Genomic DNA, 19,315 nt, shown 5'->3' on the forward strand with positions numbered 1-19,315 from the left:
AACAAATATTGATGACATACAGGTGAAACCTATTACACTTATTTTGTAAATCTTTCAAAAAAAAAGAATTAGGGTTAATTAAGCAAAGTGGTTGATTACTTATGTAACTGAGAATCATCTGATTTTCTCTTCAATCCAACTTATTCACATTTTATATGCATTTTCTCGCTTTTTCACTTTGGAGTAGTCTGTGTTGTCTCTGCAATATATTATATTAAGCTTGATTTGAAAGCATCATGAAATAAGCTCAGGTGGCATCAAAATGTGAAAACTTTGGTGGGGATGAATACTTTTGCAGGCCACTGTATCATTTTTGGCCCTAACTCTCAATGGTGAAGAATCTCTTTAAACATTATAGTATCCAGATCCAGATCTTCAATAAAACTGAATAAATTTGTTCTTGGCGCACACCAAACCTGCCCACCAAGTTGCAACTAAATCCATCCATAACGTTTTGAGATATCTTGCTAACAGACAAACAGACAGACAGACAAACAGGGGTGAAAACATAACCTCTGTCGACCTTCAGTGGTGGAGGTAAAGAAGAATGGAAAGATGGGACGAGTGGGCACCAGCAGCGAGGTATAGGTATAAAATAGAGGGAGACTTGGAGGAATAAAGAACATGGTGAAGATTGACAGCAAGGGGAGGAGGACATGGGGGGGGAAAGGGGAAGGAGGGATGGTAAACAAGTTGGATACACTCAATCATAGAAGTGGAAGTGAAAACTGTGAAAGAAGAAGAAATAAAATATTATTTTTTTAAGGAAGAGGAGGGTGAGGAAGGTGAGAGAAACCCATTAACCTGGAAACCCAGAAAATGTGGGTGTTTGGGGAGGGTTTGGAATCTGATTAAAGGGGAGAGAATATCATGGGTGTGGATGGGGGATTGTGGTGAACAGATGTCTCAAAACCATTGAGGAAAGAATGAGATTGAGGTTGGTTCCATTGACTGAGGAAGTTGGTTCCACGGGCAAGAAAAAAAAGAATGAATGAGTGGAGGCGAGCATTGAGTCCTGATTTTGGGAGTTTCACCAGAGGGCATTCCTAGCAGACCACGTGCGCCCTGCAGAGGGGTACATAGCACGGAAATGGCAGAGGGTGCAAGACCAGAAAGGAGGCGGTGGAAGACAGAGACCATCAACCTCTGCATTGTGAAAGTTATAGGCCCAGAGACTCAGCTTCATCGTGAGAGATACCAATGATTTTCAAGGCCTTGTTTTCAATGGCGTAAAGCTGAGCAAAGTGTGAGGCCAGGGCGCCAGTTTAAGCAAAGTTTAGATTATAGGCCTGTGTGCTTATGGAGACGACAACATGTCCATTGGTTCTAGGTATTGGATGATAAAAATCGTAAATGAGATACATCATCCATGGGTAGGCCTATCACATGAGGTGCTTACTCAACCTTTGAGTAGCTGAGATTTGAACGTCATGAACTTCACTTGGTCGGAATACTCAATGTATGAAGACATAAAAAAGAAGATTAAAAAATATTTATGCATTATTTCTGGCATGAAAGTGTTGATTTACTGTAAACTTAGTGTTTATTAACAGAAGGATTGTGTTCTTTCCTTCAAGGAGATGTGCGAGGGACTTTGGGTGCGATTTCTGAGAAAATTGTCGTGTACGTATCGGAATTTATCCACACACTCCCTACCATAGCACACCACTACCACCCTCTCCCTCCCCCACTACTTCCCCTCCTTCCCTCCTACCCAATTCTAACTTTGCAATTCCTGGATGTGTGGCTGTTCTCTTGTAAGTTTGTTTGTCGTTGCAGTTTTCACACTCTGGTATTTTTGAGTGCCGTATAATGATTATGAGGTGCAAGTGTACAAGGAAATGGATAATTAGAATGATTATGATAACAATAACTGTTATAATTGATAAGAATAATAATCATACAAGAAAAGACCAGTCTGCCCATCATGCCCGGGTTTTACTGTGCCGGTTTTACCGGAGGGGACTATCGCTTTGCTCTACGTCTGTCTGTCCCACCTGTGGTTTTTCAGACTTTTTCCTATTCCCTTCAACATATTAAACTGAAACTTGGAGCATGGCTTAATTATGATAAGTTAAAGAACAAGTTCGATTTTTGGGCGTTTAGTCAATTTTTCACAGAGTCATTCCCTTTTTGGAGTTAGAAAATATCATACCGGTAGGGGACGGACATGTATCGCAAAGCAATTCTCGCTCTTGTTCTCAACAACATTCGATATGCTGTAAGTAAACTCTGATTATATAAATAAAAAACAGTTAAAAAGGTAGCGACACACACGCACACTACCACAGATGAATGCTCCACAAGCTAAAATTTAAAAAAGATTAGCAATTAACCCAAAACCTATAGAAACCTTTATTTTTATAGTTATCTAAATGTGTAATCCAACATACATCGATATGAAATAAAAACCGAATGAATAAGAGGAATGCTTGCCTGTTCGACCTAAAATAGTAGTGAGTGATGTAACCGGGAAATCACAAAGTATTCCCTGAGAAGTAGAAAACTCGTAATGGAAAACCCCAAGCAACGTCTTCACCAATACATTTACGGACTCCTCCACTGATTTTGGCCAATGCTGAAAGCTCTTCGCCCAGGTTAAAATTAATTCACTGATGCACTCACAACTAGAATGGCATTCGGTAGAGCGCATGCCTCCACCAGGGTGAACAGTTCACATTTTGTATCTCAATGATAGACTGGATCTGCATCTGGAACTTAATCAAAATCTAATCGGCTTGTTCTTGTTACTTACCCAACACACCCAGCATGTTTTGTCATAATCCGTTCACAACGATTTGAAATATGCCATACAGCATATCGATTTTGGCCTGATCTCTCAATTGTGAAAAATCACGATAAAAATTATCGTATCCCGATCCAGATCTGGATCTTCACCAAAATCGAATCATTTATTACTTGTCCCACATTCAACCTGTTCACCAAGTTTTGTCGGAATCTGTTCATAACGTTTTGAGATATTGTACTATATATAGCTTTTGGCCCCATACGTAAATATATATATTTAGATAGAGATAAATATAGAGATATATATCTATATCTCTCAATGGGGAAGAATCACTAAAAAAATTATAGTATCCAGATCTTCACCAAAATCTAATCATTTCGTCCTTGTCACACACCCAACATGTCCACTAAGTTTCGTCTGAATCGTCCATAACTTTGAGATATCCTGCTCACAGACAGACAAACAAACACAGGCAGGGGTGGAAACATAACCTCCATACACCTTCAGTGGCAGAGGTAATATCATTTTCCTGACGATATAAAATTTAACTTGCAGTAATTGTGCATGTATATTTTAAAGAAAAGTCATAAAACATAAACTCATGCAACGTACTGATAATGGAGCTGTGGGGCCAAATTTGGACAAAACAAACAAAATAAGAATTTTCTTGTGCATCGATTATTAAATAATTATGGAAGAGAAGATTTGAAATTTACGAATTAAATGTAACTTTTTTTACGTCATTCAGTTTCCTGCCACGGAATCAAATGCAAAGGATAATGGCATGAGTTGGTTGGTAATCAATTTGTGTAATATGAAAGCTAAATCTTGAACGGTTTTTGAAATATCGCATACACAAGCCAAGTTACCGAGATTGTTGCCAAGGCAACATAATTCAGCCAATCACCATGTGATAAAATCAGGTTGAGATAATGTCATGAGGTATAGATATCTGCAATATGAAAGCTAAATGTTCAACGCTTTTTGAAATATCGAGTACACAAGCCAAGTTACTGAGATGGTTGCCACGGCAACTTAAATAAGCCAATCACCATGTGATAAAATCAGGTTGAGATAATGTCATGTGGAATAGATATCTGCAATATGAAAGCTAAATGTTCAACATTTTTTGAAATATTGCGTACACAAAAGTACATGGACAGATGAACAGTCGGCTGGTCGGGCGGAACTCATTTTAATACTCCCCATCTCCGACCGTGTTGTAAGGGCGAAAGACAATCATTTAAATATCCACCCTGCTGTTCTCAGTTTGATAATGTCATCATTGACTGTGGAAGTTTTGACAAAGAAATGTACCATTGAGTCTTTATTGTCCACCTGTGAGTGCTAACAGACAAGACAAGCAGCTTAGTTTTTCCTTCAAGCAATGTTGAACAACATGATGATGCAATACTCGGCCTGTGAAGCAACAGAATAACAGCTTATGTCAGAAATTGAACCAAAGAGACTGGAAAGTCCAACAATTATGATCCAGCAGCAGGTGCATCACTCGTATGAGTTCGAAAATAAGACATATAATATCTATCTATATCTATCTTCTTATATATATTATATTATTATATTATTATTATTATTATTATATATACAAAAGAAAGTTTTTGTTTGTTTGTCTGCACGTGCTAATCTCCTGAACGGTGAAAGATAGGAGGAAACCTCTGCAACAAAAAATGTCGGGACGGGCCCCGGGAAGGTTATAGACTAGGTGGCGAGGCCGGTCGAGGCCGCCTCGGCCAGGCTGGGCCCATTTCGCAATTAAAAGCTGAGTTGAATTATAGTAGTCAATCTTCTACGGCCGCGAGTAAAAGCTGAATTATAGTAGTAAATTCATTCAAAAAGAACTAGAAATGTCGGGACGGGCCCCGGGAAGGTTATAGGCAGGTGGTGAGGCCGGTCGAGGCCGCTTTGGCTGGGTTGGGCCCATTTCGCAATTCAAAGCTGAGCTGAATTATAGTAGTCAATCTTCTACGGCCGCAGGTAAAAGCTGAATTATAGTAGTAAATTCATTCAAAAAGAACCCAGGCAACGCCGGGTGCTTTCGACTAGTAGATATATAAAACACGACATATATATATATATATTGTTGCGGATGCCGGGTTCGTCGACATACAAAGGGGGGTTTATGCCCCGTTCCCCCACGAACTCCGGTTCCACTGAGGCCGCCAACCGCGAGCGACTAAACTCGTGATTGACGGATTGCTAAGCAATTCCGATCGCCAATCTCCCAGCCACGCGCCGAAGAGTTTTCTGGTCAAATATCCCAAATACCTTCAAGACACGTGACCGGAGAAGTAGGGAGAGTAGGGAGAAGAGCGGACATTGGCTGAGGATCGAACCCTCGCTTTCACACACCTTATGGGTGCCGAGCGGATTTGCATGGTGTGGAAAGTGGCGTTAACTCACGTGATTGATGGACCTGAATCAAGCCAAATTCGGTCTCGGATGATGCTAGGCCAATGGAGAAAAGACGTATCCGAACAGGTTGGAAAGTAACCAAATGTACAGCCTTTTATTTAGAAGGCACAGAGAAACAGAGATGAAGATATAAGCTTATCAATTCCTTACCTATCATAAACCCCACTGGCGCCTTCACACTCTCACAGTCACTCAGGGAATAACACTATGGTTTTTGGTGTACCGATATACGTGCTGGGATTGCCTCGCAATTGGCCACATGGTCTGGTGTGTGCAGTTCGATCCTCACATGCAGTCTGGACGAGGTAAGGTCCGAAGGACGAACCGCCGCCTCGAAGTCGGCACGGACGAACTTCAGCGCAGATTGAGCTAGATTCAGCACAGGTGGGACGATTCAGCGCAAGATGGGTCGCGGGAGGGGCCAACGCTTGCAAGTCCTCCGGATCAGAGCGAGAGATCGGCGAAGCACAAAGCAAGTCAGGAGTGTTGGCGAAGGACAAAGGCAAAAGCAGGAGTGTCGTCTGGTGGAGCCAAAAACAAGAAAGTCCAGAGCAGGAGGTCGTGGCGCGGGAAAATCCCAAAGCAAAGAGAGTCATGTCGTGGGCGCAGCCAAAAACCAAGAGAGGGCAAGAGGGCGATGGATGATGGACTGAAAGCTTCCAGAATGTTCCACAGCCTCCCATTGGCTGAGGTTGGTCACGTGCTGGCCTTCAATCCTTCCTCCTCCTCGGAAAGTTTCAGTCCTCCTTCCCCCTTTAATTCAAGGCCCCGCTTTTGGCCACGCCTTCCTGCACATCTAAATGGCTTCCTTTAACCACACAAAGGTTTGACATCCTGCCTAATCTCAACGCATATTTGGTCTTTATTACTACACAATGGGAAAGGGCTAATCTTTACATTCAATAAGAAATAACTAACTACTGCAGGCTACATGTTGTCGTGCAATTAACTATAGGGTGTTTGCCTTGATGGCAAAACCGCAACAATATATATATATATATTATATATATTTTATATATATATATATATATATATATATCTGTAATTGATTAGATGCTGTTCATATAAATGTCACATCCTTCAATCCTGGAAAATCGCAGCATCACACAATATGGCTTTGAAAGGATCATCAAATGAAGTCACCTATCTATTTATGTGGTCAACCACTGGAAGAAATTGTCTCTTGAATTTATAGGCCTCATCATCAGTCCAGGATGACCATACAGCAAATCTTGCTTTGAAAGACTGGGAATGATCCATCGTTTTGTCATTCCTTGAAAAATCAGAACTATTCTCAGCTAACATGCCCTTTGTTTGTAACTCAATGGAGTACCGCTCTCCCCTATTGGCTGGTGCCACAGCATCACATGTCTCTCCTGGTATCAGTGGAAAGCTCTTCACATTATTGCGGTCTCCCCCAATGAAGCTAAGACACAAGGTTCTTGCATTACAGACAAGTGTTTTGTTTACCCCCTTCAGCCTGGTTTAACCCCCTCTGTTTTCTCAGTCATCCGACCCTTCCTAGCAACCCCAGGATACACGCGTTCTCCAGTAACCGCCTCTTGATTAAACTCTCAAAAACCTGGCTGACTGCACACAACTCTTTTGTTCCTTGCTTCTGCTGAGGCTGTTCCATCTCACTCTTCCCTCTAGGGCTTCAAACAGGCGGTGCCCCCAACATGTCATGATGTCATGCCCCCATACTTTCCCACAAATCCGCTCTTCTCCCTACTTACCCAGCCGAGCCCAACCCTCCAATTTGAAGGTTGCTGTGTTTCCTCCCCTCCTCTCCCCTCCTTTTTCATTCATTTCCTTGTTTATTATGTCCATTTGCTTCCCCACTGCCCACTGCCAGTTCATACCCTATGTCACCTTGCTCCAACATGAGACTAGATCGTGTAAAGAATTTGTTTTCTTCAAAATTCTCCTTTGAGCATGACAAATATGCAATGTGAATATTGGAAATTCATCTTTTAAATGGGCGGAGTATGATAAGGTAGGCCAGGATGCCATTCAATATTCCTCAATGATATGTCTAATAAGAGCGGCCTACAACAAGTTATTCTCGTTATACTATATTTTCTGCCATTCTTTTTGACTGTTGGGAGTATCCCATTCATAGGATTCTTTGACCTCCTAAGTCCTTAACTCTGGAACAATAATCATGTATTATTTCTGGAAGTTTGTAAAAGAAGAAAAATTCAACTCTATCTTTTCAGAAAAATGTAAATAGACAATATGAGAAAGTTAATTTGGATGAATAAAGCTCTCCACAATATCCCTGCTGGTTAAGAGAGAGAGGGTTAATGAGGAGCATTTACAGACTGTGAGCGGAGGGTACGGAGGATTACACGAGGGCACCATGATGGTTACGTCTGCCAGTTTTGCTCGAGGAAATACGGATTATCAATCAAGGAAAGTAATCATTCTCCTTTGCATTTGATCTCTCAACTTGTAAGGGCAGGGAGGCCTAAAATTGTTCTGTTTTGGACAGTTTCTTCTTGTGGGCAGAGGTGTGGCACAGGCATTATTGGGCCGATCATCATTTCCTTGCACCGATTTATTTGCACTATAATTAGCTGCTGAAGTATTTTGCCATTTGAGACAGACGCAAGGGATCACCGGGATGTCAAAGCTATTTTGAGGCCTGACATCATCCGAGTATGCAGGAAAATGAAGAAAAGGGACAGTTTTAAACCCAAGAGGATGCAAAGTAAACGATTTGCATCTGCCACAAAAAGTTATTTTGGAATTTGTAATGCCAACGCCATTTTTTGGACAGAATAAAAGGATATTAATAGGAGGTGGTTCTTTATTTCAGGCCAGCACATGGATTACGTTGAACGGAAATACGTTGAAATAGTATGGGGATGACTGCACCTGACAGCTGCCCACGGGCCAAGGCATAGAGGAAACTGTTATTGAGCACCACCCGGTTAAGTCAGCGAGAAACGGAAGCAGTCGTAGACAAGCCAAGCTTATAATACCAATCCCAAAAGCTTTGGCCTTTTCCTTCCTGTGTTTTGTTTGTAAAGCCACAAGTACGTAGCCCAGCCAAACTGACAGTGAGCTCCCACGCTCCACCCAAGACTCCCGTGTGTTCGTTGTGCCCCTTCTGTTGCTGCTGCGGTGGCCTCAAAGACAGGCTAGTGACACACACGAGTGCAACATGTGATGCAAACATTCTGGCTCTTTTTGAGGATTTTTTTCCTTCTAGCAACTAGGAAATGAATAAGTGGATTCATCTTTGATTACTTCAAACATGAACAAACATCCAATAAAGATCTCCCAGGAAATCTGATGAAAATCTCATCACATCGCCAGCAGATCTCCAACAAAATAGTCAGATATTTTAGTTGTTGGCATACGTTAGCAGAATGGTGAATCGAAGAGGAGGTATAGCTGTGGTTCAACAGGTATTTGTATTCTGCTGTTCTGCCCGACGGCAGGTCCAGTACTGCCCAAGAAGTTTCTTGGCGAGGGTCATGTTGGGCGGTTTGCCATCGCTCTTCCAGCAGTTTTTAAGGCAGGAATTTGTCATTTGTTCATGGTGCCAGTGATAGCTTGCCTACTCTTCACGAAGTGCACTGTGGGATCTTTAGCGTCAACCAACTAATGCAGGCAGATGTGACGCCCAGTTTAACGTCCATGTGAGGGACGGCACACACATTGATGGATCACCTTGCCTATGAAACACCAGAAAGACAGTTAATAGCTGGGTCGGGCTTCAAACGCAGGCTGGATAGCTTAGAGGAGTGTGCGTACCACTAGACTAGGCCATCCTGCTAACATCTGTTGAACATCTATGGGGAGGTAAATGTATACAGGGTGTTGAGGGAGGGAAAGAAACAAGTGGTGGTGGTGGTGACTCTTAACAGAGCATCGGGGCGTTCATGATAAGTCTTAAACATTTCCGTTCAAGGAGACGACCTCCAATGGAATTGGAGACGACTTCAATTAAGATTAACGATTGACACAATACAGAGAGATTTGCAAAGCCAATGGAAAAAAACTTTGACCAAAAGGCACGTAAACAACCCAACTTGTGTACTCGCCCTGACCATCTGTGTAATGGTACCTCCATGAAATTGTCCATTTCCTTTTAAAATGGGCACAGCATCTTCTTACTTACACCACTACTCCTGACAAGGTAACTCGTACAAATACAAATTACCTTGTAGGTAAAACATCTTTCTTATATTTTACGGTTTGCTCTCTTTTCCTCTCCCCCTCTCTCCCTGTCCTCTCCCCCTCTCTCCCTGTCCTCTCCCCCTCTCTCCCTGTCCTCCTGTCCTCTCCCCGTCTCTCCCTGTCCTCTCCCCCTCTCTCCCTGTCCTCTCCCCCTCTCTCCCTGTCCTCTCCCCCTCTCTCCCTGTCCTCTCACCCTCTCACCCTGTCCTCTCCCCCTCTCTCCCTGTCCTCTCCCCCTCTCCTCTCCCTCTGCTTCCCTGTCCTCTCCCTCTGCTTCCCTGTCCTCTCCCTCTCCCTCCCTGTCCTCTCCCTCTCCCTCCCTGTCCTCTCCCTCTCCCTCCCTGTCCTCTCCCTCTCCCTCCCTGTCCTCTCCCTCCCTGTCCTCTCCCTCTCCCTCCCTGTCCTCTCCCTCTCCCTCCCTGTCCTCTCCCTCTCCCTCCCTGTCCTCTCCCTCCCTCCCTCCCTCTCCCTCCCTGTCCTCTCCCTCCCTGTCCTCTCCCTCCCTCTCCCTCCCTGTCCTCTCCCTCTCCCTCCCTCTCCCTCTCCCTCCCTGTCCTCTCCCTCCCTGTCCTCTCCCTCTCCCTCCCTGTCCTCTCCCTCTCCCTCCCTGTCCTCTCCCTCTCCCTCCCTGTCCTCTCCCTCTCCCTCCCTGTCCTCTCCCTCTCCCTCCCTGTCCTCTCCCTCTCCCTCCCTGTCCTCTCCCTCTCCTTCCCTGTCCTCACCCTCTCCCGCTCGCTCTGCCTCCCTGTCCTCATCCTCTCCCTCTCGCTCTGCCTCCCTGTCCTCATCCTCTCCCTCTCGCTCTGTCTCCCTGTCTCTTGTCCTCCAAACAAAGAAAAACACCTGCTTGATGATACGTCATATAGTTCCTTTTTTTTAAAATACCTTAAATGGTGAGAGGTGAGATCGCAGTTAATGCCATGTTTGAAAAAGATTTGTTCTCACCTTTCCTCATGAATAATTATGAAGGCAATACCTTCACACCTGGTACAACTGGCAGGTGTTTTCACAAACGAATTCACTTTCAAGTGTTAATTTGTATTACGACGCCAATCACTTTCCCTTGGAGTGATGCTTCGCAGTCAAATCGAGCTAGGCATGGAAAAACACCTTCACGGACACCCAAAGGCTTTGCTAAAGTTTTCCCAAAAACATTCTGAGCGAGGCTCTATGAGTCTATGTCTATGGGAATGAAGTCATGCCATGAGTACAGCTTAAATATGCAATACTCTGGAGGTGAGAGCGATCTATGAACATTATTTTAGGAAGGTTTTGGAGAAGACACAGGCAATGAAATTGGCCGACAGGATAGTACCGAGGTAGCGTACTCGCCTACGAGCCGTCTCATGCGCGTTCGATTCCAGGTTCAACTTTAACCTGGAAACCTGATGCTTCACAGGTAGTGAATTGATGAGTATGCCGTCCTTCGAATGGGAAATGAAGCCAACAGTCCCATCTGCTTGCATTTGCCGGTGGTTGTTAACCATTCCACCCACGGTGTCTTTTGAAAAAGAGTAGGCCATTTTGTGCCAGCACCCTGGCAAAGTCCCAAATTCCTGTTCTAAGCAACTTCAAGCCTGGCCAGTGTCAGTTCGTGGAAAGTTGGGCTTATTCAGCATGGACAAAGAACAACACCTAGAGACAAAGGAAAAGGGGACTCGAAAAGAGGACCGCGGACGCAGACTAACAGGACGAGGCAAGATGTGAAGGTGAATAAAAATACATCATTGATATATCGGATCGATTTTATAAACCTCGCATTTTGTTTACCAGCAACGGTACCTGCCCTACGGGCGGGGCTTCTATTGGGAGGCCCAAATGAAAAGGTAAAATATCAGAAATTGAAGGCTTTTAATTTTATTTTAAACGATTTATATAAACATCCGTTAACTCATATCACACGCAAATCATCAAAAGCTAAACAGTATTTGTGGAATATCAATAAAAGCCACATCACTGTTCATATCGGTAAATATTATTCCATCATGTTTGGAAAAACTGGAAAATTGGAAAATTGGAAAAATTGGAAAAACAATTTCGCCTATTTTATTCCAGGGAGTCCCAGGATTACCCACCCAGAATTTCGTTGCGATTGGTTCAGCCGTTTTGCGGTACCTGGGAACAGACGGACGGATGGACAGACATTTGGTGAATTATAGTAAGAAGATGACAATAGCAGGGCAGTGGGTAACAAGACATTTGAATCACCTGTGATAAACAGAAAAAAGCTAAAATTGGACATGCGTGATATGTACAGGTGTTGACAGAGTTACTTGGTGGTAAATGTGGATTAAATTGCAATAGTTAAGGTGGTAATCCAGTAGCCAATACACATCATGGTGCGATTGATGGAATCGCCGAGCGCCATTGTGCTCACCTCTAGGTTGTCTGGTCTATGGCATCCCAACAGGTATGGGATACAACTACCTGCACTATGTGTTCTGGTTCTTCCCAAAAAACATTGTATGAATATAGCCTGTCCACCTTTTGGACGCGTACGCACGACAGAATTATTCATTCACCTGAAGTAGAAAGGTAAATTAATATAATTTGTCTGATGAAAGCACACAAGGAAAGAGGAAAATGATGATCAGATGTGGGTGGCTCGTGTGCAGCCACCCGGCTGCTGGTTGCATCATTTATGTGGGCGCATGATGCCGCTGATGCAATGCGTCTCTATAACCAGTAATCTGGTGCTCATTTGGCTGACCTCGGAAGTATGACCCCACCTGGCGTTAATTCGAACTCAGGACCTTAGGATCCCAAGCCCGCCGCCCTAACCATTAGGCCAACACCCGGTGATGATGATCAGATGATATGGCAGGATGACCCACAAAATGATGACCTTTTATAATCTCCTTTACTAGTTCGTGTGCACCTGACAGGATGTCGCTGAGGGTGCTCAGGTAGCGCAGTTATCTTGAGCAAGGTTCGATTCCTGATCGGACTCTAAACCGTCGGACTGGTGCTCCGTAAGCAGGTGTTGGTAAAGCTGGTTGTCTTGACTGCTACCATTATTTGGTGGATGTTAAAGATCCCATGGTCAGGTGTTATTCACAATGAGCAGGCGAGTTATCGCCGGCACCCTGAACAAATTACAAACTAGAAGGGCACTCGGTAGAGAGCGTACCTCCGCCAGGTTGAACAGTCTGTTTTGTATCCACCGATAGGCCGGATCTGGATTCGGACTTGAACCAAAATCGAATCATTTCGTCCTTGTCTCATACCCAACATCACAACCAAATTTCGTCCGAAATGGTCCACAACGTTTTGAGATATATTCTTCACAAACTGACAGACAAAGACAGGGCTGAAAACATAACCTGCATCTACCTTCGGTGGCGCAGGTAGTTAAGGTAAGGAAACCACCTGGTGTAAGTAATCCTCAGCCTGAGACCACTTTGGTAGCCATTGCTAGCGCCGTTCAATTTGAGGTGCAAATGTATCATCATTTCCTGGGACGCCTCGTCTCAAACAGCACATTTTATATATATTTGCGAATGGCGTGCGAGGAATTAAAAGGACAAAGATCGAAGAGCATCTCGGAAAGGTGTGATAGCGAGTGCGTGTCGTGTACACAACAATCAGAGAGAGAGAGCGTACTCCGCGATGCAGCACCCCCTCCCACCTCACACATCATTGGCTGCGTCGACAGCGCGGTCGAAATGAAAAGTTTACATCAACTTTACCTTGAGTGCAAACTTCTGTCCGGACTTCTTGCTGAAGCACTCCACCACCTTCCCGTTGACTCCCAATCCGAGCACTTGCCCGGTGATCCGGTAATCGTCCGTGACCGCGTATTGCTTCGACTGGACGTGCGGCCGCTGGCACGGCGCGGGCACGGCCTGGTGGCCCTGCCCGGAACGCGAGCCGCGCCTCGGGCCGGCGAACGTGTCCCCACCGGCCTTTCCCGCCGGGGCCGTCGCGCTTTGGGGCGGCTGAGGCGGAAGCGGGAGGTTCAGCTGTGCTTGAGAGAGCTGAACGGGCACCAGAGCCTTGCTGTGACCAGACGTTTTGTCCCTGTGCGCGAATGGCCACAGCATGACGGTCCGTGAAGTTAGTCGGTGGTGATCGCTGTGACGAGCGCTCCGAACAACACCGAGCTATTAATGTTTCAGGACGATGAAGGAGGTCAGGACGATGGAGGAGGTCAGACGAGAGAGGAGGAGGAGGGTGAGGAGAGCCGAGGAGTAAAGGAAGGAGATGGAGAGGGGTGGGGTCGTCCCTTGCATGGGAAAATGGCCCACAATGGCTAATGACATCATCACGACCCCCGCCCTAACGCGGACAGCGCTCGCTGGGAGGTCCCAGCACACACGGACAAGTGCAGACACGAACACACGGTCACACAATGTCGTGCCTCGTGTAAATACATCTGTTTATACTTCCATGGAAAGTAAGTTAGGTAAGCGCGGAAGCATGACGTAGGCTTGACAATATGACGCCTTTCATTTTGAGTGAACCTCGATATATATATACCTATATATCTATATATATACCGATATACCTATACACCTATATATATACCTATATACCTATATATACCTATACCTATATATATATATACCTATATACCTATACACCTATATATATATACCTATATATCTATATATATATTTGCATGAAATAAATAATCGGGAGATTAAATCAGACGCGGACGTAGCTTCAGGGACGTATATATATAGACGTATTGACAATGAATAAGTCCTGGGTCCCTGGAACGAGTTAAGATTGTTATTCCAAAGGACGAGATTGGATTCGTGATTCAAGGCACACGGAGGGTGGTTAAAGTGACGGGGAAGGTAATAACCGTGCGCTAGGGTGTGCTGGGTGGTGTCTGCGGGTGTTGCCCTGTGGGGGTTCTCATGGTGCGGGATTGACGAATAAGGGATCCCCATTAAAAAGCTTCGTTAATTGATCACACAGTGTCCTCGACACAAAACTTTTAAATTTCCATAATTAACGGTCGAAAGAACCCGTTAGCTTGGGTTGTAGTAAATACTAAACCAATCAGTGCAATTTTTCAGATCATCGAAGGTTATTGGGATGTGTGTATGTGTGTGCATGTATGTGTGTGTATGTATGTATGTATGTATGTATGTATGTATGTATTGTGTGACGATGTGTACATATGCATGTATGTATGTATGTGTGTATGTGTGTATGTGTCTGACCATGTGTATGTATGTATGTATGTATGTATGTACTGTCACGTCAAAAAGTTAGTACACCCCATGTAAAGTTTTGACTTTTCCAACATATTTCAACATACAGCTATTTAACTTCATTTCAACAATATTTTGATAGATAAAGGTGATATAATATAACAAATATCATGAAACATTTACATTTTGTAGTCCATTATCTATCTATAATTCCACTAATCTCTGTGTGTGTGTGTGTGTGTGTATGTCTGTGTGTGTGTTTGTTTGTCTGTGACCGCTGTTTCTCGACAACCACGGGTCCGATATACTTGCAACTTGCCAGGTATATTGCTGGGGACCCGAGGATGTGCCTTTTCAAGGTTTGAAATTAATCGGACAAGTAGTTACCGAGCTATGTCCAAAAAACGATTCAACCAATCAGAGAGCAGCGAGCTATCACGTGTGCCGAACGTGGCGAACAGACTCTGCCTCGGACGGCACATTTGAGAGCGTATTCATTTATTTCACGTTGGCAAACTATGTTGGCGTTAAACTATGTTTTAAAACTAATTAAAACTAATTTGCGATTCATCGTAACTGCGATTTGCGACCTTCCGGACAGTGAAGACTTCACTTCCGGCAGCCAATCACAGAACGCGTTGTTGCGAGCCGAGCCGAGCGCGTGCGCCATTACGGTTCGTAATTCGATTTCTTCCGGAGAAAATAATAATTTCTCGATTTCTTATGCGCATTATTTCTCCCAGAGCGAAGGGCGGAAGCGAAGAGCGTTGTTTTTTTTGTTTACGGGCGTACGGGCGTACGGGCGTACGGGCGGGGTAGAGCGTACGGGTAGCGTTTTTTTTTTTTTTTGGCAAGGAACGGGCACCCACGTACGGGCATGCCCTAGTCTATCTATAATTCCAGTAATCTCTGTGTGTCTGTGTGTTTGTGTGTTTGTGTGTTTGTCTGTGACCGCTGTTTCTCGACAACCACGGGTCCGATATACTTTAAACTTGCCAGGTATATTGCTGGGGACCCGAGGATGTGCCTTTTCAAGGTTTCATATTAATCGGACAAGTAGTTACCGAGCTATGGCGATTTCTTTACCAAACTCCGCAAGCCGTTCGCTTTGGACCAAACCATTTCATGTAAATAGAGGGGGGGGGTTCTGTGGTCGTTGCGAATGGACCAAACCATTTCATGTAAATAGAGGGGGGGGGTTCTGTGGTCGTTACTGCCACGTGGTTTCAAAGTTTTTTTTTGTTGTTGTTGTTTGCACGCATGCTTTTTTGCACGCACGTACGGGCACCCACGTACGGGCACGTCCTAGTAATTTAAATAAACATAAATGCAAATTTCACATGTGGAAAAAGTAAGTACACCCTTGGCTCTAATAGGGGGTATTGCCCCCTTTGGCAGAAACAACCTCAAGTACGCGTTTCTCATAACTGTCTACCAGTCTCTGACATCGACTGGGAGAAATTTTTGCCCACTCCTCCACGCAGAATTATTTCAGCTGTGCGATGTTTGAGGGGTTTCTTGCATGCACAGCTCGTTTCAAATCACCACACAACATCTCGATGGAATTTAGATCCGGGCTTTGACTTGTAGGCTATGAGCCGAGGGGTCGACCATGCTCAATCAGAGGGAGGATGGCTAACAGTTATTTTTGGCAAGGCCAAGGTCCCTAGTGCTGAAAAAAATGTGATAGCAGTGTGAAACTCTTAGCCGTATCTGTGTTATCATCACATTTGTCAGATCACCCATTTATCGCTTTTCGGGTCATTTTTCCCGCTTAAGATTTAGGGGGTGGGGTTAGTTTTTTGGCTCTCAAATAATATCACGTGTATATATATCAGCTAGTGTGTTATATCAGGTAAAAGGTTATTGAATTACCTTTCAAATGATGTATAGAAAGTGCCTGTGTGATCTATAGTAACCTCTTTATAATGATTTATTAAAACATAATTATTTCCACCAACTCTCAAAACTTCATCACAAAATCCCCAATTTTAGGAACAAAAATAGGCAAAAATCAAAAGGTATGTAAAAGGTATGTTTCGATTTGAGACACACATACAGTATAATTAGAGTCAATATCCTCACACATATGATCATAATGTGCAATATGTGTAGACATGCTAATACGAATGTTGTCATCAATGTCAATATTTTCATTATATTTTAGGTGATTTGCAACCATGACAGCGGTGCACGACATCTAATGTATTTCTCTTTGTAGATTTGTTGGTGCAGAATACATTTTTAAGCAACTATAGCAACTGATGCTAATTTGTAGTAGTGGTGGTGGTGGTGGTCTCATTCGATATTATGTCTTTCCAGGTGAGACGGTGGTGGTGATATTGGTGGTGGTGAAACAGAGTGTACCGCAGATAGACAATTGAACAAATACTTGCAATGGAGATTGCGATCACTCAGAAAGTTCCCAAGGACGTTTGTATCATTCATAAGCTATCGTTAGATGTCAAACCAGAAGATCCGCTCATAAGCCCTCAAACATTCGATTCGTGGACTACATTGCTGGATGCGGCCAAAATACGGAACCATGCACCCATTCTCGACCTTGCTCAGTCGCTGCCAGAGAAGGAGATTCCCCGAGTATTCTACCACAGGCAGTGCAGGAGCGTGTTCACCATGAAGCGAGATTTGGAAGCACTGAAACGAAAAGCTGAATCCAATTTAACCGACGATGCTGCTGCAACATGTTCAGCGAGCAAGAGACAAGCCAGAAGGGCATCTTCGGAATCACGCATCTATGAACCGGATTGTATATTCTGTGGAAAGACCAAGTGGTGCAAGGGAACGTCATCCCGTGAAAAGTTGAGCAAGGCTGTTGATCTGAGAGCAGATGAAACACTGCGAAACAGCGCCGTGCGTAAATGTGACACGAAAATCATGGCTGCCACAAGTAGAGACATTGTGGCAGCTGAAGCACGATACCATTTCTCTTGCTACAGAAGTTACACGAGACCAAGCACTAAAGATGCACATGACAGAAACACGGCCGCCACAAACGAATCTGACTACACTGAAGAAGAAGCATACAATGAGTTGCTAGTATACATCCGGAACCATATAATCCCGAATAAGGAAATTGTTAGGATGACAACGCTGGTAGAGCACCTACAATCGATAATGACATCAAGAGGGTTGCATGGGATAAGAACTGCTACAAGAAAAAACCTCGCACGGAAACTGGAAACTGATCTTGGAAATAGCGTTCACATCTTTCAAGACAACAGTGGAAAACTGATTGTCGTACCTGATAATGTAACACTACAAGATGCTGTCAAAGAAATACAAACACTTAAACAACAACTGAGCATTTGGAAAGGGAAATCATCAAACATGTCCAAAGTCATTGATCAGACATCGACACACATCAGATCGATGATAAGGAAGGATAACAAACCAACTCCATGGCCCTATCATCCAGCCGACGTCGACAATGACTCTTTCGTCGTTCCCGTCTATCTCCAGCGCTTTATGCTTGGCCTCTTGACTGGAGATCCGGAAAACGAGCTTCCATCAAACAGGGTCATCATGCTGATGCAATCTTTCAGCCAGGACATTATCTATGCAGTGAGCTGTGGACAACAAAAGCCTCCGAAACACATGTTGCTCCCATATGCAGTTAAGACTCTCACAGGGAACGTAGAACTAATTCGCACATTGAACCATCTTGGACATGCAATATCCTACACTCAACTGGAGGAAAATGACACTGCACTATGTCTTCAAAAACTTGCAGCAAACTTAAATGAGCAAACAGTCCTACCAAGCAGCATCCAGCTGTATGTATTCACAAACTTGGCATGGGATAACATTGATAGACTGGAAGAGACGCTGACCGGGAAAGGAACAACACATCGAGTCAATGGCATTGCAGTGCAGGCCAAAATGTATGGACCACACCTTCCAAAGGAGCCACTTCCGAAGATCGAGAAGCTCAAGCAAAGAACAGTCTGCATAACAGAAGAAACACTGCCTGTCTACATTGCAGGTGAACGTGTTGGGCCTCATCCACTACAAACATTATCAACAGCTGCAGCGGAAAACAAGATGGCTATGGAAGTTGCTCAAATCAAGAATCTTCTTTGGGTCATTGCCCGTCAGGTGGACCCAGTAACACAAAAAACACCAAGTTGGACAGGATTCAACATCACCGTCAGGGCATCTATCAGCGTCTCTCAGGATATTGTTAGATATATGCCTACAATAAATGCACCAGCTACAGAGATGTCCACAGTCGCAGAAATCTTGAAGCAGTCTGAAAACGTCCGACAGATCCTACACTTGCAGGACATCGTCGTCGTCATGGATCAGGCCCTGTATGCTAAGGCTGCCGAGATCGTCTGGAAACACACAGACACATATGCTAACATCGTACTTCGCCTCGGCACGTTCCACACAATCTGCAATGTGATGTCGATTCTTGGTGCTCGTTTCCAAGATGCTGGTCTTAGAGACTTTTGCATCGAAACAGGAATCGTCGCAGAAGGCTCACTCAATCGGGTTATGGAGGGGAAGATGTACAACCGAGCAGTCCGTGTACATAAGAGCATCTACGAAGCATTCATGAGGCTTGCGTGGATTGAATTTCTCCCTTGGTTGGAAAAGATGCGACCAAAGGCAACACAGACGGTCACTACGTTGTTAGCAGAAGTTGCTGAATTGGGACAAGATGAGAGCCAGTGGAACAACCTGTTGGAAGATCAATCGTGTGAAGAAGTTCAGGCTGTTTGGAAGCAATTCCTGCATCACCTTCGTCATGATA

The 19,315-nt window shown here is 44.3% G+C and overlaps 1 protein-coding gene across 1 annotated transcript in view; it reads right to left on the minus strand.

The window, feature by feature from the left end:
- LOC137437826 (MAP kinase-activated protein kinase 2) overlaps positions 1-13,726 on the minus strand; it is a 61,192-nt gene extending 47,466 nt beyond the window's left edge. Inside the window, exon 1 of the mRNA XM_068132484.2 lies at positions 13,063-13,726. Coding sequence (XP_067988585.1) covers positions 13,063-13,416 — 354 coding nt within the window. The 5' untranslated portion in view covers positions 13,417-13,726. The remainder of the gene's footprint in view (positions 1-13,062) is intronic.
- Between the last annotated feature and the right edge of the window lie 5,589 nt (positions 13,727-19,315).

Source organism: Myxine glutinosa, chromosome 12, assembly GCF_964187855.1.
Source record: "Myxine glutinosa chromosome 12, kmMyxGlut1.1, whole genome shotgun sequence".
NCBI lineage: Eukaryota > Metazoa > Chordata > Myxini > Myxiniformes > Myxinidae > Myxine > Myxine glutinosa.